The sequence below is a fragment of the Fukomys damarensis genome, unplaced genomic scaffold, assembly GCF_012274545.1.
Source record: "Fukomys damarensis isolate Sample0158 unplaced genomic scaffold, DMR_v1.0_HiC HiC_scaffold_24, whole genome shotgun sequence".
NCBI classification, from domain to species: Eukaryota; Metazoa; Chordata; class Mammalia; order Rodentia; family Bathyergidae; genus Fukomys; species Fukomys damarensis.
The window spans coordinates 66,894,815-66,921,172 of NW_022900936.1; the positions used below are offsets into that span (position 1 = coordinate 66,894,815).

At 51.9% G+C, this 26,358-nt stretch overlaps 1 protein-coding gene across 1 annotated transcript in view; it reads right to left on the bottom strand.

Annotated features, from left to right (window-relative positions):
* LOC104857952 (adenylate cyclase type 5) overlaps nucleotides 1–26,358 on the bottom strand; it is a 132,798-nt gene that overhangs the window by 31,217 nt on the left and 75,223 nt on the right. Inside the window, exons 2-7 of the mRNA XM_010618013.3 lie at nucleotides 19,167–19,316; nucleotides 16,565–16,686; nucleotides 6,060–6,171; nucleotides 4,587–4,714; nucleotides 2,581–2,739; nucleotides 1,721–1,862 (exon numbers count right to left, since the gene is read on the bottom strand). Of these exons, the coding sequence (XP_010616315.1) occupies nucleotides 1,721–1,862; nucleotides 2,581–2,739; nucleotides 4,587–4,714; nucleotides 6,060–6,171; nucleotides 16,565–16,686; nucleotides 19,167–19,316 (813 nt within the window). The remainder of the gene's footprint in view (nucleotides 1–1,720; nucleotides 1,863–2,580; nucleotides 2,740–4,586; nucleotides 4,715–6,059; nucleotides 6,172–16,564; nucleotides 16,687–19,166; nucleotides 19,317–26,358) is intronic.

The window sequence follows — 26,358 nt, forward strand, 5'->3', positions numbered from 1 at the left end:
GGACGACCTAATTCCAAAGACCTGAGCTACAGCAGCCCTCAATGAGGTTCCTCTCCTCCCCTCCTGGGGTGAGGACTCTGAGGTGGAGGCAGGAGCTGGGCCTCACCTCGGGTCCCCCAGGCAGCCTGGCCAGTGCACACAGCCTCCTTCCGTGGTTACTGGCACGCAGTGGCATCACAGCTTGATGGAACAGGAGCTCAGTGCAGGGCCCCAACACAGCCTCAGGACCGGGCAGAGCCCAGATGCCCAGAATGGAGGGAGAGGGGCCCAAGGTTCTGATCTCCATTCTGCTCCTTTACAACAGCCATATTTAGCAGAAGGGCAGTAGGACAGGGCCTGGGTAGTAGGACAGGGCCTGGGTATCATGAAACTTCAGGGCTGACCCGACTGTCCAAAGACACAAGTGGAGAATTAGCCAGAGGCCGACCCTGTCCAAGCGTCTGCTGCCTCCCTGCACATCTATCTTTCCATCCAAATGGGCACCAGACATGGAGAGTCAGGCAGCCTTTGGCTCAACTCCCTCGTCAGATCCATCAGATGTGGGGCTGGGGTACACTCTGCCTGCTTCTACTGACACTGTCTGGGAGGGGTGTCACTCTGTCTCTCTAGTTCATCCTTTCTAGACCACCTGTCAATTGGGGAACCAAGCCCTAAGGAACGGGCAGGCGTCAGGAAGCTGGGCTGGAGGCCCTGCAAACCAGGGACAAGAGAAGCAAGGTGGGGAAGAGCCCAGGAGGATTTCAGTCCATTCACATTCTGGCCAAAGAATCGGCAAATGTTTGCCAATGTTAACTGATACAGTTGAGCCATGCAGACCCATCTCCAAAGTGCCCTAACTCTGGTCACGCTCCTTCTGTCTGTGGAGAATCTGATGTGCTCCCTGCAGGGCTGCTGCAGCCAGGACCCCTCCCTTGGAGGCACAGGACCAAGTCCCCTCAGATGTCCCTCAGGTGGACACCTGCCCTGACTGCCCTGCCTCTTCCTGGAAACCATGTTCTCTTCAGTCTAACTCCTTAGGAAAAGAAACAGGAAGCTTTTCTCTATCAAAGGGCGTTGACCGACAAATTCAAGGGAAAGACTCAGAAGTAAAAGACAGTTTAATTTAGGGAGGAATATAAAGTGTTATCTTCTTTGGCTTTAAAATTTAAGAACATGGAACATGACACTATTAAAAATAGAACACTGAAGTCTGCTAATAATTCAGTTTTATACTTTGGCAAGTGTGGGCTGAGACAAAAGAGGAAGAAGAAAGAAGCTAGAAAGTGAAAAGGGAGAAAGGCAGAGGTTCAAGAAATAAAGTTATATAGATACAGGCTGGGACAGACACTGATGATGTGACAGAGGGGGAAGAGGGAAAGGGGAGAGCAAGGGTGAAATTGACCTCGTAGGAGGCAGAAGAAAAGGGGAGAGGCGAAGGTGAAGCACACTGTGCACACAGATTTCTTAGGCTGCACCTCTGGCCTATGGCCTTCTGAGCATTGTTGCTAACTGGTTTGAGGCCTCCTGCATTTGTGTGACGAAGCAGAATGAAGATGTTTCCCATCTGCCACCAGCCTTTGCAAGGCCTCTCACTCAGAGGTCCTTTCCAAGATGCAGGAAGCACGAGGAACTCATAACTTTGCTCGAGGGAAGAGGGAGAAGAGTAGAAAGCAGCAGGCCAGGAAAACGTCCCTCCCCTGGGAAGGAAGGGAAGCCCCGGCCCCAGCCCTGGCTCACAGACCCGCTTCTGGGTGCAGCGCAGAATGAGGAAGGTCTCAATGCTGTGCTCCTTGAGGTAGGCGTTGCGCTCGCCCCCACAGCCTGGCTCCACCTCGTAGTCCCCATTCAGGTAGTTGAGTGTGGCCTTGGTGATGTGAATGCGTCTACAGGTGGGGGCAAAAATGCAAACTCAGAACTCCAGCTCCCCCAGCAAAACCAAACTGCAGAGCCCCTTGATCGTGACTGAAACCCAGGGCTCCAAACTGGGGCTCAGGTGTGCACCATAAGCTTGCACTGCCATTTGCTGGCTGTTTCCATCTGTCGCCCCACCTCCTTAGCAGGGCTGTCAGGTCAGACTGCCCGGAACTCGCCTCGGGCCACACAGACCTCGCACTCTGCTCAGCAGCCAGGGGCTCCTGCTGACTACAGGTCTGAGTGCCACCCTGGCCCAGTGCGTGAGCCCCACGTAACACAGGCACATCCTCTCTCTGTCCCTTACAGCCAGCCCTTGAGAATACTGCGTTCCCCCACACTGTGCCCCTCCTGCGTGCCCTCCCTCAGCCAGAGGCTCTCCCTACCCTTCCGAGGCAGGGCCTGCTCATGATTCCCCTCCAGTGTCCTGGCCACCCTGGGAATTACCGCCCCCCTCTAGAACTCTGTTCTCCCATCTCACAGGTCATCGTGCTTTGTGTAACACCTGGAGGAAGGTGGCTAAGACAATGGCCCCTGTAACTCAACAGCCCATGGTGCAGTATGCACGATTTGACAGGAGGAATTTCTACTTCAACTCTGCCACCCACGGTGTGCTGCCCATCCACCACCCAGCCCCACATCCCTCCCAGGTGGGCCTGAGCCAGAAGTGGAGTCTGGGCCCCTACTCACCCCGCCTTGCCCCCGGCCTCCATGTGGTTGGCCAGCGTGACGTCGTTAGACCAGACGTCGAATTGCCACTTCCTGAGACCAAGGACACCGCAGTGTACTCGCCCGCTGTGAATTCCCACACGCATGTTCACGTTCACCCCCGTCACCTCCCGGACCAACCTGGGGATGGAGCAGGGATAAGGCTGGGAGAGGGTCAGGGACCAGGCACACGGAATGGGGAGGCTAGAAAGTGGGGCTGGGGTGTCAGAAGAGGCGGGGTCAAAGAGGCATTTCTTTCTGGTCCAGGCTAAGTAGAGCTGGGATTGCTAAACCTGAAGGGACTGGACGGAGGGGCTGCAAAGGCTTGGTCCTGGGGCTCAGGTGCACAAACCTGAAAATGCTATTTCCTGCCTTGACCACAAGGTGGCGTGGGGACTCAGTAAAACCCAAGGCACCTCCTGCCTCTCAGGTTACCTCTGGCTACCTTAAGTCAATTGAAGAAAGGCAAATGTTCATTAGTGCCAATTTGAACCCAACAGACAAGTCATAGCCACTCCAAACCCCACTTAAAATTCCTCTGTGGGAAAGACAGAATAGGCGTTTGGATTATGTGTTCACTGGATTAATCCACACTGGTGCTTTGGCATAAGGAGGTCGATGGAGGAAAGGTGGTTAACTGATTTACAGGGTTTTCCTACTCAGGAAGAGTGGGGGCTGAGCGGTGCTCTGTGTCCTACAGGCAGCCCCAGTTGTTGCCGTCTGCACACAGGGGTCCCCAGCAGATGAGTTGGGCCCCTACTTATAACTTCCCATGTTGGGAAGTGGGTGGCAGGGAAGAAGGGAAGCTGCATTTCTGTGTCTGAAGCCCAAGGCCTGCAGGATGGGGTGGAGGTGCTGGGGGCAGAGGTGGAGGAGGTGGGCAGTTTGCACTTTTTAGGGACTTTAACTTTGCTGATCCCCTAGGTGTGGGCCCACTCAGCCAGCTTCAGACCAGTAATCTGGCTTTGCCTGGTAGCAGGACCCTTGTACCTCCTGCCTCCCAAACCACCCCTTCAGTGCGCTGACACCTGCTACAGGGAACTTGTCCATCCTGGGATCAGCTTGGAAAGTACCATTTCCAGGGCAGGCTTCTGTCCACGATGCCTTGCTTAGGATGATATGTCTCACTGTCTGTTCTCCATGAAGCTTCTAGAAAGCTCTCAGTGGGACCAGCTGCCCCTAATCACAGCAGTTTGCCCCTCTCAGTGCGTCATGCGCACAGACACCTCTTGTGCAGAGCCTGACGGGTCCCGGCTCTCAGCTCTCTGGGTCTCTGGGTGAAAACTGTCCAGCCCAGGCTGCAGGGGGCCCTTGGTAAACAGAGCCATGCCACAACCATGGACCAGGCCAGCACCCTGGCTGGCTACTCTGACCTCTCAACTTGTCATCTGTCTTTTCCTTTGCCCCTATTTGGGTATTTCCCAAGTCCAAATTTACTGAATCTGGATAGTCTCTACCTGCTCCCTTGGCTCATATGTAAGTCCACGTGACTCAATGACCAGGGCTCCTTCCGTGACCCATGATGACCAAGAACTGGCCCAAGAACCTTGTTGCTGTTGCTGTTGCTCACAGGAAGCGGGGAATTCTCTCAAAATGGAACCCCTGTGTTTCAATCTCCCAGGCCTGGGGAGCTGTTCAACCCTCTCCCATCTGTGAGGAGGTGCAGGGGGCAGCTGTTTCCTCCAGCAGCTGGGAGTGTGTGAGCAAGCAGGAGGCACTGGATGGAGCACAGATTCCTCCTCACCTGGGGCCTGCAGAGCCCACCTCCCTGCTTCCCCTCTCAGAGAAAAGCTGCCCTGCCTGGTGGGGCAGAAGGAGCCCCAGAGGGACACAAAGTCTGGAGGTGCAGACCCAGACTGGAGGTTGAGGCAAGGCCAGATAGGTTCCTGGGAGACAGTTTTGCCTCACCATTTCCCCACTGTTTCTCTATCAGTCCAGTGGCTGGTCAGTCTCACTCCCGAATGGACAGGTCTCAGGAGGGCACTTACGAGATGGCCTCGATCATGTCCATGCCCATCTCCACACAGCAGTGGGCGTGGTCAGCCCTGGCCTCAGGCAGCCCTGAGACGCAGTAGTAACAATCCCCCAGGATCTTAATGCGTAAACAGTGATTCTCCTGGAAAGCAAATTCATTTTCGTAATTAAAAATAGTGGGAAAGAGAAGTGGGAGAGACAGCAATGAAAAGCAAACAGATTCACCCCATGCCTGGAATAACTTGCCTTTTAGGGTGGTGAGCACTTACCCAGTGCCAGAGCTCTGCCTGGCCCAGACCGGGCTTATCAGGAGGCCTGAGGGAGGAGGGTAGTGGGTGGGGACCAGCTGAGCAGGCCCCAGAGAGCTCACTCTGAGCCACTGCCAGGGTCCATGGTGGCTCAGTAACCAGGCAGCTTTGTCAGTGCAGGGAAGGCCCCATGTCTGTGTGTGAGCGCCCTGGCCCTTCTCGGCATCCCAGGGGCACATCTGACTCTCGGCCCAAGATTCTAGCAACAGCTTTTCTGAAGCAGGCAGGAATGACCTTGAACCCAAACCTCACCTGACCCTAGGCCTTTCTGAGAGTTAAGAGTTCATTAAATCAGCGGACCAGTGTCAAGAAGCAGGCAGAGCTGAAGCACTTGCCACCGCTGCTGCCAAGTGACAGGTGCTACAGGCTCCCCACCTCCCCTGGCAGTCCACCATCAATCTGTAGTTGGCATTCAATTGGAATGTCATTGATTATCGATTATGAGCAGCCCAAATCTGGCTCCCAAAGCTACTTCGTGAAGCCAGGGCGGCTCTGAGATTCAATTACCTGTGTAACTGGGACTCATGTGAGATACATCCGGTGCCTGGGCACCAAGTGTGTCCCCATCTGCCTTGTTCAAGCTCAGGGAGGTAAGGCCACCATCAGACAGGCAGCAGCCTCTTGTGTATAACCCGGCCTAGTGTCCCATGTGGCAACAGCCACGCACTGGGAAAGGAGGACAATGCAAACAGGAACTTAATGAGTGGATGTGTTGTTCACCACTCCCGGCTAGATCTTACTCCCAATCTGTGCAGATGTGGGGGACTCCTCCTTCTGGAGGACTCTGCGGGAGGCAGATGGCTACCCGAAGGCCAGATGGGGATTTGCTCTCATTCTCTTATCACTCTGGCCAACTTCATCAGGAATGGGATATGGCATTTGATTTACTCCAAACAGAAATTCCACCGGGGGTTTGGACCTGGAAACCTACAGGCCTTGCCGCCCTCTTCCCTGGAGTAGGGTGGGGGCTCCCCACATACACCCTCTCACTGGTGTTGCAAGGCTGACAGGGACACGAGGACACAGCCACAGCCTGGGCAGCCCTTCTGCCTGTCACCAGTTCCCGACAGCAGCTCTGAAAGCACACGGCCATGTGCCCATCCTGAGTCTCTGACCATGCGGCCTTCCTTCAACAGCCTAGACCCAGCTGCCCTCTGGCCCCAGGCTGGGGTGACTTACCGCAGCCAGCTTGTCAAAGCGGGCAAAGAGCTCGTTGAGGGTCATGACTAGTTCCTGGGCAGTGCACTGGGATGCCAGGCTGGTGAAGCCCTCGATGTCAGCAAACAGGATGCTGGGGAGACAGCAGAGGAGGAAGACCCTGCTTCATGGTGTCTGGATCTTCCCAATTCATACAGTAAATCTCAGTGCCAGATGTCACAGGGTTAGGAGGTAGGGCCACTAGGAGGTGATTAGGCCACAAGGGTGCAGTCCTCAGTAGCCAGATTAGTGCCCTTATAAGAGGAGACACAAAGCAGGGCATGGTGACCCAAGCCTACAGTCTCAGTACTCTGGAAGGCAGGGGGATTCCAAGTTTGAGCATAGCCTGGGCAACCTGATGAGACCCTATCTCAAAATAAACAAACAGGGCTGGGATGTAGCTCAGTAGAAAGGCTGCTTCCTCTCTCTTGCTCTCCACTGTGAGGATATGAGAAGATAGGCCAGCACCCTGATCTCAGACTTCCAGCTTCTAAAATTATGAGAAGTCAATTTCTGTTGTTTACGAACCATCATTCTGGTCTTCTGACAGAGCAATCTGCAAGGATTGAGGCAGACCCCGTGACAGCGGGACAAGGGAGGGGATGTCACCAGGACCCACATGGGGCACCTCGGACCTTAGGAGGGCTGCTGGCCAGCAAGAGTCCCGGGGGCTCCAAATGGCTGCTGAGCAGCAGATGCCTCTGCCTGGAGAGCTGAGGAACCTACCCGGGGAGCCCTGTTCCTGTTCTCCTTTCTCTCAACTCCCAACCAAGAGGACAAGAGGGCAGAGGACATGAGGCTGAGCATGTGCCTCGTCACCTCTCTGACCAGCCCTTGAATGGCCTCTGAGCAGGCCGTTCCCAGTACCACTTCCCAGTCCCACCCAGAAGGGACCCCGGTCCAAAGCAGACACCACCCAGGAAGCATTCTGGAGGGGACAGTCAGAGCTCAGGGAGGAGGCAGCAGCAGAGGAAGACTCCCAGCAGGTCCAGTAGCCCTCCACCCTCCCCTCCAGCCAGCTCGCTCAGGCCCACTGCCACAGGCATTAGCTGGCTATGGATCTCTCATCCTTCTCCATGGCCTCAAAATGTCCCTGAGCTTCAAAGTGTTTTCCTTTTCCTTCAGTACAGACTCTCAGAGGCAAGGACCCATGGATAAAAATGCAAAAGGGCCCCTTAGAATTTACCTTAAAGGGGAACAAGAGTGTGCTCTCCAGCTCTGAGATGCTCCTGGTGGCCAGGCACTGAGCTGTGGGCTTCTACCACCCTGAGTCCTCTAACAGCCTGGCAGGTCAGGGCCTGGAGCCTTGGCCAGAGGTCACTTCCTCCAGGCCTGCACATTGGCATCACACCTCTGGCTCCTGAATGCATTTCTCTCATTTTTCCCCCAAACATGTGTGTCAAAGTATTAAGTATTCTTTATATTTTCATTGAACATTGACAAATTATGACTATCTATGGGCTGCAGAGCGATGTATACCTGTACTGTGATGTGGAAGGTTCCAATCAACAGATACCACACTCATCAAATACTTCACCACTCCCTCCTGCTGTGTGAGCCAGCCCGAGCATGCTTTTTGTTCCAACGTTATGACATCCGAGGTCTCATCGACCCTACCCGGGTTAGACAACTCCCAGAGAGGGAGGAAACAACTCGACACAGTGTGCACCTTTCCCATCTAAACCAACCCAGCCACAGCGCCTGGAGACCAGCGCCCCTGCCCTGATCATCCCACAGGTAGGTCATCATGTCACTTGGGACAGCTTCCAACCCTCTAGGCTGTGAGGCTCTTCAAGGTGGCCAAGCATAAACCTCCTTTCCCCACCTCACCGTTCCTTCCCAAGGAAAGCACAATGAAGTTGTGTGTGTGTGTGTGTGTGTGTGTGTTACCCTGTCGCTTGCCCTCCCCGCCTCCCGGGTGACCCAGGTACCTGTGTGGCCCCATGTGTCATGTCCTGTCTCTTGGGATCTGTAACAATCCTTTCAAGGGCCATCACCTCCTGATCTGTAGGCCTCACCATATCTGAACTGTAGTATATCCTACACTTTAAAATGCACTGCTGTAAGCTCTTCACTGTTCTAACTTAGGCCTCACCAACCACCACGTGAGGTTCATATCTTCCTCTTACGGGTAAGAAAATTGAGGGACAGAAACAGTGAGCCAGGAACCCAAGGCCACATGGGCAACCTGGCTCAGTACTCGGGAGTAGTACACTGTCTCAGCTCCACTGCTATTGTCCGCAGGAGGGTGGGAGGCGGAGGGTGAGGGTGCACTACTGCAGGTGGCCCAGAGCAGGTGCAGAACCTCATGAAGGTGGCTGTTTTGGCAACTGCTCACCAGATGCACAGGTACACCACAGGGAATGTGGGAGCAGGCAGGGCTACTGGGGCACACAGCCCAGGTCTCCAGGCTGTCACCTCCCAGGAAAGCACAGGAGGGCAACCCATGCCCAACCACTTCCACATCCTCGCTGTGCTGGTCATCCAATCTCAGCCTGGGTCAGCAGAGATAATTGCAGAGGGGGAGATACGGGAGACAGGGGAGTGCCTTTTCTCCTAAGTTCTGATGCCCGTGTCTGCCTAGAGGATAGGCTCATCTGTCTGCCCACAGGGAGGCTGGGCAGACATCCACATGCTGGGGTGATGGCAGGCAGATCCCATCCTGCCCACCTCTCACCCTGTCTCTCAGTGGCTGCCCCTCTCCACCCTGGGCTCACCTCGCCTCTGCAAAAGCACCTTTTCCATAGCTGTCCTGGAAATTCTTCTTGACCTCTCAGGAAATCAGAACCAAGAGAAGCTGAGGTCAACATTAGCTGTACTGAGCCACAAGAATAGGTCTCTTGGCTGACATTAGTATTTCAAATGCAGACACCACCCGCATTGGCCGGTCCAGTCTCACCTGAGGCTACACAGACCCCCAGGGTAGGAAGAGGCAGGACTGCATGGTCCCAGGCAGACACCCCAGCATGCAGGTTTCTGAGTACATGGGCAGCTCCCTGCTGCTGGGCCGGGGGACAACAGAAATACATGGGTCTGTGCAGGTCACCAAGTTGCCTAGAAAGCTGACCTCCCTACTGTGCCTTCCACCCACCCCAGGCTCACAACAACTGTGAAAGAGCAAGAAGGCAGGTGGTCTGCAGCCAGCCAGGGAGGAGACACTCAGAGCAGTGTTTTTGACCCGAGCACAGAAGCTCAAGCCAGGTCTTCGGTCCACCGAACCCCCACAGCCTCTGCTGCACATATGGGAAGCTGCCACTCCCACATTCCCACCTCCTGATGGAAGTAAAGCGCCAGTCTCTGTCACCATGGGGGAGGACTCTACTTGGGATTGTCTCCTTTGGAGGCTTCTCTGCTGCACAAGCTCTGCCCCCTTCCCCCCAGCAAGCTGACTGTGCTGCTGGCCAGGGCTTCCTGCAGTGTCCTTGGGGACTCTGAAGGCCACTTCACAGCCCAGCACAGCCCAAGAGGATGCTTGCTCATTGACTGGTTCCCACTTCAGAGCCCCTCTTGACCACACTGGTGGCCTGCCTCCCTTGTGCCCTGCCCTGTCACTGTCACCAACACCTGCCTGCCTTCTACTGCCAACGAGAATGCCTGAGGCGCCTCATCCCAACACCACCACAGGATCTCCTGCCTTCCAGGCAGTGACAGCTCAGCTAGGGCCCACAGCCATTTCCTCACAGTTGTTCCTCCCACTACCAGCAGAGCCTGTGACTTAATGAAGCTGTGGCCCTGCTCCTGCATGCAGAGCCACATCCTGTGGCATTGCTGGACACTCAGGGCTAGTGCCCGGGTGGCTGACACTGCTGACAACCTTGAGTCCTTGTGGTCCCGGTCATGACTACGCCTCTCTTCCTATACCCCAACTGGGCCAGAGGCCATGGGGATGTGTGGCAATGCCCTCCTCCTAGGACACTGCCCCGGGGACCTGGTGGTGCTGGGGAGCAGGGTCTCACAGGGCAGGAAGCACCCTGGAGTTCCTCGGTGTGCGCTGGGAGACTGGAAGAGCTGGGCCTTGGCAGCAGCAGCCACCTCTCTGTGCCTAGTAGAGCTATGCCCTGAGGTATGCCCTCTCCTTTTGCTTGACATTGTTCAGCCTGGAGAGTCACTTGGGTCCATGGCTCTGGTGAGGTAAGCAGAAGCAACGAGTCATCACACATATTAGGTGAGTTAGCACCATCAGGTGTGACCAGACACCTTGCTGCTTCCCAAGGGGTGGTAGGAAACAGGTTAGAGAGGGGCACAGGAGCTGGCGGCAAGCCCAGGGCCATCTGAGGGCACCGGCTGGGAAAGGAAATGGGGGAGCAGCAAACAAGAAAGCAGAAATCTCATGAACAGGAGGGTGCTGCTTTGGGATAAAACACCTTCCTTCATCAAGTGGGGCCCAAGAGGAGATGCCCAGGAGCACGAGGTAAAGGCAAGTCCGATTCGCTAGCCTCAAGGCCTCCTGCAGACCCCATCTGTCCACCACCCCAAATCCTACCCTTTCCAACCCACACAGCTTGGACATTCCCTCTGCAGTCTCAACAACCTGAGGAAACGCCCCCTAGACAAGGGACCCCCGGAGAAGGAAGGCACTGAGCCTATAACCAGCAGTGCTCAGTGGAATGCTGGGTACTTTTGTTTTCTTCTCTGTACTGGTCTTAATTTTCCCATTTTTCCTTTGTAGAGTAAAAATGCTTGCTTTTTAAAAGTTGAAAACAAATCACGCTTTTCTTGTAGGACCTGATTCTAATCCATCCTTCCTGACGTGTTCCCTGACTTACCCCAGCCCTGAACAACCCTTCCTATGCCCAGATTTTAATAGAATCAGAACCACAAATCGCAACTGATTCCAGATGCATCAAAGACGCAGCAGATGCGCTCCATCAGCCTGTGCCTCTCTGTGCTGCCTCTTCTCCCTTTCTGTCCCCCCAGGGCTCCCTATTTTGAGTTCAGAGAGCTAAAATAATAGGTCCTTGCTGCTGCTGGCTGAGTTCTCTACTGATCCCATTCTGCGTCCCAGGACAAACTCAAGCCTCCATCAGTCCCCGCTGAGACACTGGAGAAACTTGAAACCTTCTCTGCAGACAGGAAGGTCAATGATAGAAATGGGGAAAACAATATAACGGTTCCTTGAAAAATTAGACCCAGAATTGCCCAGCGACCTAACAATCCACTTCTGAGTACAGGCTCAAGAGAACTGAGAGCAGACAGGAGTGCACACAGCACACAGCAGCGTTATTCGTTACACCCAAAGCTAGGAGCACCCACGCATGTGTCCGTGGATGGACTGATAAGCCGTGCGTGACACACACACGAGGGGCATCACTCCAGCTTAAAAGGGACGGAAATCCCAACACATGCTAACGACGTGGGCGAAGCCCAAAGACACTGTTAGGTGAAATAAGCCAGTCCCCAAAACAGCACAGACTCTGTAGGACTGCATTACATGAAGCATTTACAGCAGCCACATGGCTAGAGACAGGAAGCAGGACTGCAGCTCGGGGCGGGGGGACGCACACAGGTCGGGTTAGGGGAGATGAAACAGTTCTGGAGAGCGCTGTGAAATAATGTAAATGTACCTAACGTCACTGAATTAAACACTTTAAAATGGTAATGTTCAAAGACGGTAAATGTTATGCTGTGTATATATATATATATTTTTTTTTAACCATAACTAAATATTTAAATAGTTTTAAAAGGATCCACCCCGTAGAGGGACCCGCAGCGCTCTAACAGCCCCAATCTCACTTGGGGCCCGGGCACTCCTTCCCTAAGGAGCGGGAACCATGTCTTTTTCATAATCATGGCCTGGCACACGGTAGCATCCAGTAAATGTCTGTGGAGTGGATAAAATAATAACATAAAGAAAACATGCGTTCTAACTGGTCTGGGAGTGGAGCTCGGCACACCCCACGGTGCCGCGTCAGAGCGAGGAGTGCAGGTGTTTACAGCCGCTCCACTCAGCCTGGGTCAGACGGATGAGGACGTGACCGGAGTGTTTCCCACCCTCGGCCCACAGGGGGCTACGATCCCCCCACAGGTATCTCCTCAGACGCCATGGCGTGGTCATTATAATTCGGGACCACACCACCACTGAGCCAGACGCCAGAACAACCTGGGGAATGCGGCCAAGTCCTCGAAAGAGACAAGAGGAGATAATAACCTTTAAAGGGGGGAGGTATTAGGGAGAAGGATCAGAGGAGAAAGGGACTGGGCAGGCACCCCACCCCCAGGACCCTGCATGTCTCCGTGTGTGCACATGCATGTGTGTGTGTATATGTGCGCGCGTGTGCGTAAGGGGGCTGGTTGCTTCTCCCAGGCCAAGCTCAGCAGCAGCTCTGCCAGGACCCCACCTGCAGCCCCCAGGGCTCCGGGTGCCTGAGAATGAAGCTCTAGTTCCAGCTGATGAACCAAGGTGATGACCCCCCCCCCCCCGCTCCACCCTAGACCCAGAGACAGAGGGGTGGGAAGAGGTGGAGCTCTGGGACAAAGGTTTCGTTGCATGGACCAGTGGCTCTTACAACAGGCAGCCTTCTCTCCTTTCCTATGAAGTGGAGTCTGGAGTGAACCCTTGCCCATCCCCTGCCATCTACAACTTTTAAAACCCAGCAGGCTCCAGCTAGGTCAGGTGTGGAGCCGTGCTCACTCAGAAGCCTCTGGAAGTGGGGCATCCTTGGCTTGCCCCACCCCTTCACCAGACCTTGACTCTGGCCTGGCAGTCACCCTGCCTCCCGTCTCCTCCCAGAGACCCCATGCCAGCCAGGTTGGGCCCCTCTTACACACCCTCCTTGTGGACCTTTTCTCGCTATTGTGACAGTGGCTATCTGTACTCCGCAAAGTCCATGTGTCGTTGCCCACAAAGGCCTCAAACAAGGCAGGCATGTGAGAACTTGGCAACTTGACACTTGTTCAGTGGATCTTCTCTAAGAAGGACACTTCGCCATGTCAGAAGGGGTGTGTCCCTTAGGTTGTGCCCCTGTGTTCCCCACTTGGTGGTAACAGTCAAGGGAAAGGCAGCGTCAATCTCTAGGTTACAGATGGCAAAATGAGGCGCAGGCCAAGTGCCTGTCCAAGCTCCCAGAGCTCCAAGGAGGCAGACCTGGGACGGGCACCAGTGTGTTCCATGCTGACACTCATTCTGCTCCATGCCACAGCGTGACTGCTTGGCAAGGCTGATAGGTGGCACGTGTGCCCGTCTGTATTCACCTCTACCTGAGCTCCGTGGTGTGGCAGCTTCTCCAGCTGGCCCTTCCTGCAGCTCTTCAGAGGCTGGTTAGTCTCTGTCTTCCCCAGACAGAGCTCCCAGAGACCTCTTTGCTCCTGGAGCGTGGCCTGGAGGAGTAAGGAGGGCAGAGCCCACCCCCTCCCCCTCCCCCTCTGCCACCTTGCACTGCTGAGAAGCAGGTATTTGAGATGGAGGCAGGGGCTTGAAAACCACAGGCCTGATATTCTGGTGGGGGTTTGCAGCTGAGCCACCCAGCCAGAGGGAGTGACATGCTCCATCTGTCACCACATATCAGACTAGAGACCTCTGGGGCCTCTGGGATGAGGTCTCCAGGGGCTCCCTGGCCTCTGGCCTACTTCAGCCCAGCACCAAAAGAGCTCGCAGGCTCCTTGGTCAGGAACTCTATGCTGTGAAACCACAGAGCGGGGTGGCCCTATGTACTCCATTGCTGCCCAGGTCATGCTCTTCACCCTAGCACCCTATCTGTGGTTAGATCCAGCCCAATCCATCATACTGTAGAGCTGAATTATTGCTCTTGTGGCCTTGCTCCTGGGGGACTAGAGAACAGCATGTCATCGCCCTCTTTAATATTACAACCCGAGCAGATTTGATGAATGTGACTCATCACCCCTCCAGTCCCAGCAAGAGGCTCCTGGGCCTTTCTGTTGGGTAGTGTGATAACAATCATGAAAATAACAGTAATAACCACTGCACCACCCAGTTATTGAACATCTATGTGCCAAATACTATGCCATACATTTTCTTGTATTATTCCATTCATTCTTTACAACCTTACCAAGACGGTACTCTTGCTGTGCTGTTCTGCAGATGAGGAAATAGAGGTTCAGAGTGGCTTGCTGCCTGTAACTTGCTCTGGTCACACAGTCAGGACACAGCAGTTAGGATAGTGTGCAGATTGCTTAATCCTAGAGCCCAGGCCTAACCTCTGTACCCACTGGCTCCTTAAGGAGTGTGCATGTGTGGTACAGGAGGGTGAAACCCAGGGCTTCACATATACCAAGCAGGTGCTCTACCACTGAGCTATGTCCCTAGTTCCCCACATTTTTTTTTTTTTTTTGGTACTGGGGATTGAACTTAGGACCTTGAACTTGCGAGGCAGATGGTGGAACCACTGAGCTAAATCCCCAGCCCTCCAACAACTGTTTTGAAACTAGATGTCACTCCATTATTACTCAACCCTCAACCCATACCAAAATCCAATCTCTCAAAAGAGACAGGGCAAGAGCTGTATGTTCACCTAGGGCTGCATGCTGGGCTAAGGGCCTCAAGAAAGGAGCCCTGGCGGGATATTTGCATGATTGCTGGTGGCTGGCTTCTGATGTGCACCAGCCCCCTTTCTCCATGAACACTACGGGCTCTTAAGTTTGTCTCTCCTTTCATCTCTCTCCTGATTGCTTGGTCATTGATCCTGGCAAATCAGCGACAGAAATTCCCCTCTGTGGCTGGAACCGGAGGCTCAGGCTCAGGGCAATGTACTGTGATTGACCCCAGGTCACTGCCTATGCAGAGGGAATAAAGAAGGGCGGTATCGGCTGAGATGCGCCACGCCTAGAGGAATAACCGTGACAGAGGCCTGAGTTAGCAAACTCGCAAGTCAAACTCCTTGCTGGAGCCTGGGGGAGCCTGAGACAGGGAGCAGGATGATGCCTGCCCTGTTGCAAAGGGCACGTGTTAGGAGGACAGGGACTGGACAAGAAGTATAAGGCAGCCCGAGAACCTATGCCTTCAGTGCCAGGCCGTTTCTGAGCAGCAAGTTCCCTGGATTTCCTTGGTACAGGTTTACGTGAGTGCTGCAAAAAGCTCTGTGGAGATAAGAGAATGTGTGTGTCTCTGTCCAAACTCTGCAGGGGACAAAGCCAGGGTTAGGGGCGATGTAAACAGGACCAAGAGAGAAAATTCCAGAAAGGGGTGGTCAGGAGCTCAGTGCACGTATGTCAGGGCTGCTTTCCAGCCACCCCTTCCCATCTGGAAGCTGAGCTTTTAGGATTTGTCCTAGTCAGGAAGGCTGATTCTTTGTATGTCCCAGGGTAGAGACCCCAGACTTCAGGGAGCCCTGGTGGCTCCTGAGTCACATGGACACACATACACCCTGGAAGCTGGTCTGAGGGTTTCCCAAACCATCTGAGCAGAGTCTGAATCCAAACTCCTTCTCCTAGTGTATCACTCCATCTGGCGGGAGTCAGGCTGGATGAAAACTCTGAAGCCAAAATGCTTCCTGGGGGCAGTTTTCCTACTTCACTAGCTCTGGGATCATGGGCAACTTATACAACTTCATGCCTCAGTTTTCTCACTGTAAGATAGGGATGACAACTGGGCCAATCTTATACTTGTGGGACCTGAGTATCAGAAACAATATTAGCACTGCCCTTGCCTGCTGCCATCAATCTCACCTTCACTCTGAGTGCACTCACTGTGGGTCACAATGGGCATCGCACCACCTGCTGACTCCCTTTATTAGAAATGCAGCCCAAGCCCCCCAGGTAAGGAAAGAAATGCGAGAGAAGTAACCCTCTCAAATCACGAACAGTGGCACTTTTGGGTCCAAGAGAAGGTTGGTGGGCTCTCTGGGAGCCATGATGGATAAAGGTCACTGGATCACTCCATGCCCCTATGGAACTCATAAGCAGATTTTGCACTCTATTAATTTACATCTGTTTGCATGTCTCTGCCGTCAGCAGCTACTGTCTAGAGACAGCAAAGACACAGTGGGGGTGGGGGTTGAAGCAGGCTGGCTTGGGAGCACCCTGACTTTGCCACTACTGGCAGGGGACCTGGCCAAGGCTCTCAGCCATGCTGAGCTTGATCCACACACCAGAAGTGCCATTTGTCCCCACCCTGCCGGGGTGTGGGGAGATCAGTGGGAAGGTGGCAATGCCTGTGTCATGCCAGGCAGGCATGGGCTTAGAAGGCACGCAGGCTGCCAGGTGACAATGGAGACTGCTGTCCCAAGCCAGTGCCTCCCCCGCCTTTCAGACTAGGGTTCTCCCAACAACTGGTGTTGCTTTTTTCTCCCCTTCTTTCTCTGTCCTATCCTAAATCCTTGCGGCCCACTTCAGCTTCCAAAGAAAGTTCAACTGTGCACAGTGCTAACTCACTCCAGCCTGGAGGGGCAGGGCCGGCCTGCTCCGAATACATACTCTAGAACCCCAGCCACCCTACTGGGATGTGTTCCCTTAAAGGAAAGAAGTGGGGTGTCTCCTCTGCCGTTCAGTCTTCCCATCCTGCCAGCTAACGCCTCTCCCAGCCTCACCCTTACCTCACGTTGTCATGCTTCTGGATGTAAATCTTGTGGAACATCATATCTTCCTGCTTGGCATTGATGTCTGCTTTCATCTCCATGGCAACATGACGGGGTAGGACTGACAGCAGAAGCCGCTCCTGGGGACAAAGGCCTGGCTTCATAACCACTCCTTCTACTTCCTGATAAGTCCCCTCCTGTCTGCACTTGTGCGCCTGCAGGCAGGGCCCTGGAAGACTTCTCGGGTTCTGAGACTTGCAAGAATGGCACCTCTGTGCATAGCCTCATCTCCCTGGGACACACCCTGGTCCTTACCCTGGTTTGCCATCATGCTACCCTGGACAGGATACTCCCAGTGAACCTACAGGTGTTGACAGAGAGCACTGTGGGTAAGAACCTGAGGTGCTGTGCGACCTTAGGCAAACCACGGAACTCTGAGCCAAAACATTTAATGTTGACAGCATTAAATGAGATTCATTCAGTCCTAGTCATCAAATATATACTGTGAACCTACATGTTCCAGGCATCATTCTGGGTGCCGGGAGTCTCAAAGCACTCCATCTCTTGGGGTCACTGAGCAGAGACACCACGACTTAAACTGTGGAAAAGCAGTGTGAACAGATATGGCTTTGCAGACACCAGGGATGGGGAAGTTCAACTTCACAGGGGGCTGGGACCCAGGCAAAGGAGGAATAAGCTGACAGTGAAGGACCAAGAGAAGTACAAACCAGCCCAAGGGGGAACTTTTACAGAGGCCCCGATTACCCAGTGCATCAGGGCAGTTAACAGTGTCTCCCTCTGGCGGATACAAGCAGAGCTTCCTTGGGACAGGAGCTGTGTCTTCTCCAGTGCCAAGGCCCAGGGCCTTATGCTTGGGAAACTAGTAAATCAGTAAAGACGTAGCCCTCCTCAGTCTGTCTGGTATCCAGGCATCAGCACACATAACCACTGAAAGCCACCTCACATGTAGCGGACTCAGCTACCAGTGAAAGCAGGAACTAAAGGACAATTCTGTGACAGAGGAAACTGGGAGAAAGTGCTACAACCTAGACTCACAAGAAACCTTCCTTTTTTGTAACCACATCTGGGACTGAGGGCTGGCTGACAGTGGCAGACAGGCCCACAATTCTAAATCCCCTTACACACAGCACCTATGAGCTACACTGAGGTCTGAGCTCTTTCCTCCAGTTGGCCGAGGAGCTGCCTCAGGAATCAAACTGACCACCCCCCCACCCTACTCCACCTATGCCTTGGCCCTGAACATGGTTTGACAAAAAGTTTCTGCCCAAATCCCAGCAGATTTGGTGGCATATACAGCCTGGCCAGGGCCAGAGCAAGTAAGCTACAATGAGCTGGAAAGTGATCATTGTCCTAGAGAAGGGGTGAGACCCAGAAGTCAGAGGGGGCAGTCCTGACATGAAGGGGAGGGAAGGAAGGTGCCCAGTCCAGGAGCAGAGGCACTGGGCCCAGACAGGGAAGAGATGGGGCATTGAGGAGTGCCAAGCTTGGGGATGTACAGAGCGCTGTGTGCCAGAGGTGAGGTAAGCTTGCTGACAAAGGACAGCAGGAAGACTCCAGGACACTGCTGAGCTAGGCTTCCTTCAAGAGACTGGGCCAGGAGTCCAGACAGGGCCAGAGTGAATGGGAACAGTCAGGCCTCAACAAGTCTAAGTGGGACACCTGGCAAGACACAGTGGCCACTGAGGCAGTGCTCAAAGGGAAGTGGGGACAGGCAAGACTGAAGAGGACCTGAAGAGACACTGTGGAGCTTCACCCCCTCGTGTGGCAGTCTGGGTGTCACTGGCCACTGTAACCACCTAGCACACATCCACACAGAGCCAGAGACACTCACGCTGCAGCGGGGCTGTACTGCACCCAGCTGGCCACGGCATGCGCTTCACTGCTGTCTTGCCCATCATCTGCCTGTCCCCGTGCCCAAAGGTGACTGCCCTGGGGCCTGACACAGCATGTAGCTAAGGGTTTGGGGGGAAGACCCTGTCTTCTACCTCAGCTCATGAGAGTCCTGCTTGGCCCACAGCCCTGCTGACTGCCACTGTCACCACGGGGCTTGCTGCCCACCCCAAGCTCCTGTGTGGAAGCTTCGTTGCTCCACACTGTCTTGTTGCCAGACCTCTACCTGGTCCACTCTCAGGAGAGGGGCCTGTGCCGACCCAGATCTGAGTGCCAGCGAGACCCACTCCCCAGGGTAGGGACAGTTAGAGCCCTGGGGGAGCCTAGCCAGAGTCCAGGGCCCTATGAATGGCCAGACTTCCTGCCCCAGGGCAGTCTGGGGAGAGACACAACTATCTTTCTTTTCTGAATCAACCTCACCCAAAAATGAGCAGAGAGGAAGAGTCAGGTGTGGGTTGCCTCGGGCCGATACCACCTGTCCCCTGTCTTCTCATCTTCCCCAGAGAAGCACCTTAATCTGGAGTGGAAATGCTGGCTGCTCTCACCTCTCCGAGTCTTGGGAGCCTGGGAGGGAGGAGGTACCACCTGCAGCTTGGCTTCTGCACTAACCACAGAGCTGAGTGAGGGCACTGTGGGTGAGGGCAGGGAGGGCTGCGGATCAAACCCCGGGCACCCTCAGGGAGGGCTGGACTGCACTGCCCTCACTCACCTGCTGCTGGTTCTCCCGCTGCGAGTGGAGCCGTGCCTGGATGCACTCCCGGGTCTCCTGGAAGGCCTGTCTCTGGGACACCTCAGCCGGGTAGTGGGTGCAGACACCCACAATGTTGGTGCAGGAGAAAATGAGGACATTGGAGACAAGCTGCAGAGAGAGAGAGAGAGAGAGAGAGACAAGGACACCGAGCTGAGGCCTGGAGGCCTGGAGCAGGTCCTGGTCACCAGCGGCTTGATCCCGATCCTCCCAACCCCAAACAATGGAGCTCCCAGCCCACACCTTAGCAAACACCAGCAAACAAATGCCAAGGACCCCTTGTGCCCAGCTTGTTATGCTTCAGATCTAAAATGTCCCCTACTTAATTCCAGCACTCGGGAGGCTGAGGCAGGAGGATCACTGTGAGTTCGAGACCAGCCTGGGCTACATAGTGAGTTCCAAGTCAGTCTCAACTACATAGTGAGAGCCTGTCTCAAAAAAACCAAGATAAATATAAAATAAAATAAAATGTCCCCTAAAAGTCCCATGTGTTCGTTCAGAGGTGGGGCTTTTGGAAGATGACTGGATCACAGGGGCACTGTACTCATCAGTGCATTAACCCATGATGAGTTCACAGATGAATGTGCTGTTCGTAGATGGGAGCCCTTTGTAGGAGGTGAATCACTGAAGGTATGACTGATGAGAGCATGTAGCTCTGGCTCTATGCCCCTGCTTCCCTGACACTGTGAACTGAGCAGCTTTGCTCTGCTCTGCCCTATGCCATGATGTTTCCGCCCTAGAGCCAGTCACTATGGACTGAATCCCCTGAAACCATGAGCCAAAATAAATACTCCATCTTGAAATTACAGGGATTCGGTATTGTGTCCCAGCAATGGGAGAGCTGACTAACACACAGTTGAATGCTGGGGGTAGACAAACATAACTGCTCTGGCTTCTGGACACCCTCCAAGCTCAAAACTCGGCAGGTGCATGATGAAGCATGGCCCTGTGGACGCAGAATCACTGAATAAGCACATGGAATGTGTCCATGGTAACAAAAACTAGAAGGTCTGCTGCTGAAGGGTGCAGGGGCATTGTAAGGAAGGTTCCTTGATGTTGACGGGATTTCACTTTGGAAAGTGTAGTTGAGTCCAGCATGGTATAAGGAGCTGCCCTTCCATAGAGAAGCCATGGCCGATTAATCTCAGAGATCAGCTCCCAGGAACCCAAGACATGCCAGGCCCCATCAAGCCCAGCACTGTGCTAAACAGTCTGGAGAATGCAGGAAAGACAAGGGGCCTGGCCAATGGGGATCAGCATCCTTGGCTTCTTCCTCCCCAGGCTGCCACTCTTTTGTACCATCCTGAGGCTCCCTGGCAACCCCACACAGGCTGGCAGCATCTGCCATTTCCTCTGCTACTCACCAACCCCTTCTCCAAGCTGGCTGAGGGTGTGTGCATGTGTGTGTGCACATGTGCATGTGTGTAAAAACACCATCACCTTTTCTGTCAGCAGAGACACAGAGGTGGATACTTTTTTTAAAGGAATTTACTGAAAAACTCTAGGAAAACAAAACAGTCCAACACACCCCACAAATACAAATTTAGGTAGCACATTTCAGAGTCTGGCTAGCATGAGCAACACAGGGTAAAGCTCCCAGGGATCTGAGCATGCTGTCTTTGGTCTTGCCCTAGCACTGGGCCATGTGGAATGGAAGCCACATAAAGACACTCAGGCTTCCTGACTGTGAAGGCTCTGAACTACACTACACCTCAGTCCCTCTCCCCACAACTTGATTCTTAGTTCCAAGCCCAGATAGCTAACATCAGATCATTCCCCACACCTTCCACTGAGGCCTCTCCATCCTTTGGGAAGCCTGGGTTCAACCTTAGCCCTGCAGTAAGGAAGGTACCAGTCTGGATCCCAAAGAGCCATCCTCTTGGGACTTTAGTCTCTCAGCAACAGGCAAAAAAATGTTTCCCATATTCTTCTCTAAGAGCATCTTTGTCTCTGGAACCTAAGCTTTGTCATCACCTCAGGTCTGTATTCTCCCTGAAGGCTTTTCTCACCACAGCTTGGAGGTGGTCCTGACCCTCAGCAGGGTCCTTCACCAGCCCAGGCCTAGAGGCCATGTGAGGGCCATGCCAGTTGTGACACCGTCTTTCCCTAGATAGGTCCTAGTGTGAGCTTGTCCTGGTCCATAAAGAGAAAGAGACTTTCTCTCACTCCAAAGTCTGGCCCTCTCCCGGCTGAAGAGTACTCAGAGCCCCACATGTCTCCTGATGTGCCTAGGTGCACAGATGACCAGCTCTACCATCTCGGCTGGCTCCTCCTGCCGACCCACCACCTCTCACCTCAGCCTGACCACTCCGGAATCCCATCACCATCACTTTATGTAAACATGTGGCATGGAAAAACCTCTTTATGGCAAGGTAAGAAGACCCCTGCTACACAGGAACTTGGAATCCACCCTCAGAACAGGCTGCCAGGAAATCCCTGGGTATTGCTAAGCAAGAGTGAAGACAGAGAGAGATAAGAAAGTGAAGGCTGAAGGCTGTTCTAGTTAGGGGAGAGCTGAAAGGAAAGGGGAAGGTGCCAGATGATAAAAATAGGAATGAGGAAGGAGAAGCTGGAAAGAAGAAAAGAAAGGAGCTACCTCAGATAGGAAATCATCATAACACAAAATGGCTGAGTGATATTTATCTCAGGAATGGAGGCTGGTTTTATTTCAAAAGTTAATCACTTTCTCCAGATTAATAGACTAAATTAGAAAAACTACATGGTATTTCAATAGTTATTAAAACTTTTTTAACAATGCAACGCATATCTGTGATTTTTAAAAAACTCACCAAATTAAGAATGGAAGTCCCTTAATCTGTTCAATGACACATCCAAAAATCTATAGCTAAAAAAAAATAACTACAGCTAACATCATATTTAATGGAGAAAGAATGTTTTCCCCTAGAACAGAGCACAAAGCAAGGCTACTTTCTCTCATCACTCCTATTTAACATTGTAGTGGAGGTTGTAGACCATGCAATGAGACACAAGAAAACATAAAAACTATAAAAGAAAACAAATTCACTATTTAGAGATAACCTGATTGTTTATGTGGAAAAACCTGAAGAATCTACAAAACGGGGCTGGGGATTTAGCTCAGTGGTTCTGGCAGCTGATTTGCAAGTGCAAGGACCTGAGTTTGAGCCCCAGTATCCAAAAAAATAAATAAATAAATAAATAAAAAATAAAAGAATCTACAGAACAATTATGACCAGAATTAATATGCCTGTTTAGAAAATTCATAGGATATAAGCAATTGTATTTCGATACATTTGCTTTTGCATAGAAACAAGCACCTGTATTCTATACATAAGCAACGAACAAGCAGAAGTGAAAAATTTCAAGATAGCGTTTAAATAGCACCCAAAAGGCACAAAAATGCAAGTAAAGTATAAATGAAATGAAACATGTATAAGACCTAGTTCACTGAATGCTAGCAAACACTGACAAAAGAACCTTTAAAAACCCTAAATAAAAATGGAGAGATATATACCATGTGTCAGTATCTGTAAATATTGTTTCAGATTTCAAATTTCCCCAAACTGATCTACAGATGAAACAACTGCAACTGAAACAACAAGAAAAGCCAAAACAATTTTGAAAAAGATGGCTGGACATAGAAGACACTGCTCAATTTTAAGATCCTACAAAGCTACAGTAATTATGTCGGTGCGACACTGGCATAGGGATACAGATATAGTTCAGTAATGGAATGGAATTTGAGTTCAGAAATAAAACCTTATATGGCTAGCTGATGGTGGCAGGAAAGGAGTACTAGTTCTTGAATACAAGGCTTCTGGATATACTAGGCAAGTGCTGTAACCCTGAGCTACATCCCCAACCCATGCATAGTTTGTTAATTTTCACAAAGATTCCAAGACAACTTAAGGGGGAAAAACAGTCTTTCCAACAAATAATGCTGGGGTAACTAGCTATCTGCATGCAAATGAATGAAGTTGGAACCCTTACTTCACACCATATACAAAATTTAATTCAATGGATCAGAGTTCTAAATCTATAAAACTCTTAGAAGAGGGCTGGGGATTTAGCTCAGTGGTTCCACTGCCTGCTGCACAAGTGTAAGGTCCTGAGTTCAATCCCCAGTACCAAAAAAAGAAATAAAGAAAAAAAAACTCGTAGAAGAAAAGATAGGAATAAATTTTCATGACACCGGATTTGGCAGTGATTTCTTGGATATCACACCAAAAACAAATGATCAAAGGGAAAAAAGATAAACTAGACTTCATCAAAATTAAAAATAGCTGCTCTTTTTTTGGTTTTGTTTGTTGCTTTTTTGAGACAAGGCCTCACTAGGTAGTTCAGCTTTGAACTCACTATGCATACTAGACTGGCCTTGAGTATCCTCCTACCCCACCCTGCCTCATGAGTGCTGGGGTTATAGGCATATGCAGCTAGCCCTGGCTAAAATTATCTACTCTTAGAAAGACACCTTAAAGGTGGTGTGATGATATGACCGTGTAATCCCAGCTACTGGGGAAACTGAGGCAGGACGATCACGAGTTCAGGCTAGCATGAGCAACACAGTGAGACCCCAACTCAGCAAAATAAAAGAGAGCCAGAGACACTTAAGATAATGAAACAAGCCACAGTACGGGAAAAAAATATTTCCAAATAACATATCCAATATGAGTTGTACCCAGAATTCATAAAGAATGCTCAAAACTCAGCAATTACTAAACAAACAATCTATCTTTTAAAAGAGTGAAAGAGCCAGGGAGTTAGCTCAGTGGTTCTGCCGCCTGCACTGCAAGTGCAAGGTCCTGAGTTTGAATAGATGGTTCACCAAAGAAGATACAAAGATGACCAATAAGCATGGAAAGATGTTTGACCTCATTAGCCATGGGGGGAAATGCAAATTTAAAAAACAGCGAGATACTACTATACTCTATCAGAATAACTAAAGGTAAATTAAGTTAGCAACGAAATGAAAAGAAAAAAGAGCTGCAATACCAAATGCTGGTGAAAATTCAGAACTAGCACTCCTCCTATACCTTGCTTACAGGAATGAGAACTGGCACAGACATTTTCAAAAACATTTCAGCAATTTCTTGGAAAGTTAAACACGCATTTGCCATGTGGCCTAGTGACTTCGCTCTTAGGTGTTTACTCAAATGAAATGATAAATTATGTTGATGCCAAAATCTGTGCCTGAATGCTTATGGACAACTAGCCAGCTACTGATACACACAACGGCATGGGTCGTCTCAAAGTACATTATGCTTGCACAGAAGAAGCTTGACGCAAAAGACTACAACCATTTCATTCCACTTATTTGATACTCTGGGAAGAGCAAAACTGTGGGATCAGTTGTTCGGCGGGGAGAGGAACGGCGACAAAGTGGCAGCAGAAGGAATCTTCTGAGGTGATGGGACCTTGAGCTTGTTGGTGATTACCTGCCTACACATTTGTTCAAGCGGCAGAACTCAACACTTAAAAGAGTGAATTCTGGGCCTGGGATTTAGCTCAGTGGCACCGTGTCTGCCTTGCAAATGCAAGGTCCTGAGTTTGATCCCTGGTACCAAGAAAAAAAAGAGTGAATTTTATGTATATAAATTACCTTAATAAAAAAAGACTAGAAGAGAGACTAGAAGGCTAGAAGAGAGAATGTGAGGAGCTGACTGGACAGGGAAAGGGTGGCCTTTCTGCTTTGAAGCCAGAGAGAAGCCTGAGGTGATCTTGAGACCCGACACCAAGGTGATTATCGACTAGCTTCTGCAGCATCTCTGTACTAATCCTCTGGGTCTCTCTTGCTGTAATCTGACTCTTCCTGCAGCCAGAAGGCCAATAGAAGCAGAATGTACAAATCCAGGTAAAGTGCTGCATAGTAACTCAATAGGGGTCCAAATGGTCTTGCTAAGCTTAGCATGTCTCTGTGCTCCTATGCCACTCACTAAACACAGCCAAGAATAGCACGAAGGAGCTGGGGTTTGAGGGAGAGTCTTGAGCAAGGGGGATTTCAACACGTTACACCTGAAAGCGAGGAGATTAATGCTCCCACTCACAAACGTGCATGCACACGTGTGCTCACTCACACCATCTGCTGAAAAGCAGAAATCGATGGGCCAGGCCCCTGAGCAGAGACTCAGTTATGAAGAGAGGAAACGCCAGACGATCTGATGGCATCCTGCTTACAGACACGTGGGAAGGAGTCTAGGGCACACAGGATCTCACACCTTGGCTCTAAGGGTGGTATGTCCACATGCTCCTTTCTGAGTGCCACCGAAACAGTGACCAAATACTATCGAGCCCCTCTCCATGGTCCCAGAGGGGGACACACTCTAAAGATAAAGGACTCCATGAGTTAGTAATCACAGGCATTCACCCTGAGACCACAACAGCAGGTAAACAAGCCTAACTGAAAGGCTGTTGGTCTTCCCCATGGGAGCCTCATAGGGGACACAAGCGCATGGTGCGTGTGTAAGACAGGCAGACAAGGGGATGGGGTGGGGGTGACACATACACCATGCCAAGTGGAAACCAGAAGGGGCAGACCATGCAGCGACCTCAGCTCTGGTGCAGCCCCAGCATGTGCTTTTCACATGAGTCCTGTGGATGGCGAGGGTGCAGGTGGCCCCCGGAGCACACCAGGAGAAACCTCACCAGAGGTAGAATGTTTGGAATTCTGTATTAGGGGCCAAACCCAAGGATGGTGTCCATGAATAATTAATGCTTCTTAAACCAGAGCACTTCTGAAACCCAATCTCGGCTCCCCTCAGGCTGCAGGTTTGACTGGGCCCTGTGTGTGAGGTTTGTATAGCTCTCCTTGTGAAATCAAAGAAATCCAAGAAGCTGGCCTCAGACACTGTGGCTGGGACTGAGCACCCTGAGAACTGATCGTGGGTTCCGCGAAAGGTGCGTGGCAAAGAAGGGAAATCTAGAATAGAAAGAAATGAGTTAGGGAGGAGAGGTGAGAAAGACACCCCCCACCCCCACCCCTGTGCAGTTTGCTCTTTTCTCTGGCTCCTGCTCTGGTGAGGTCAGCTCACCTCTAGCAATGTGGCTGGTTCATAGGGATGGCAGCAGCGGTGACAGGACTCAGAATTTGCTGAGAAATCAGATTTTGCCATGGTGGTGGGGTTCAGTTAAATTTGAATTTCAGGCAAAAAATAATGTTTTGATACAAATAGATCCC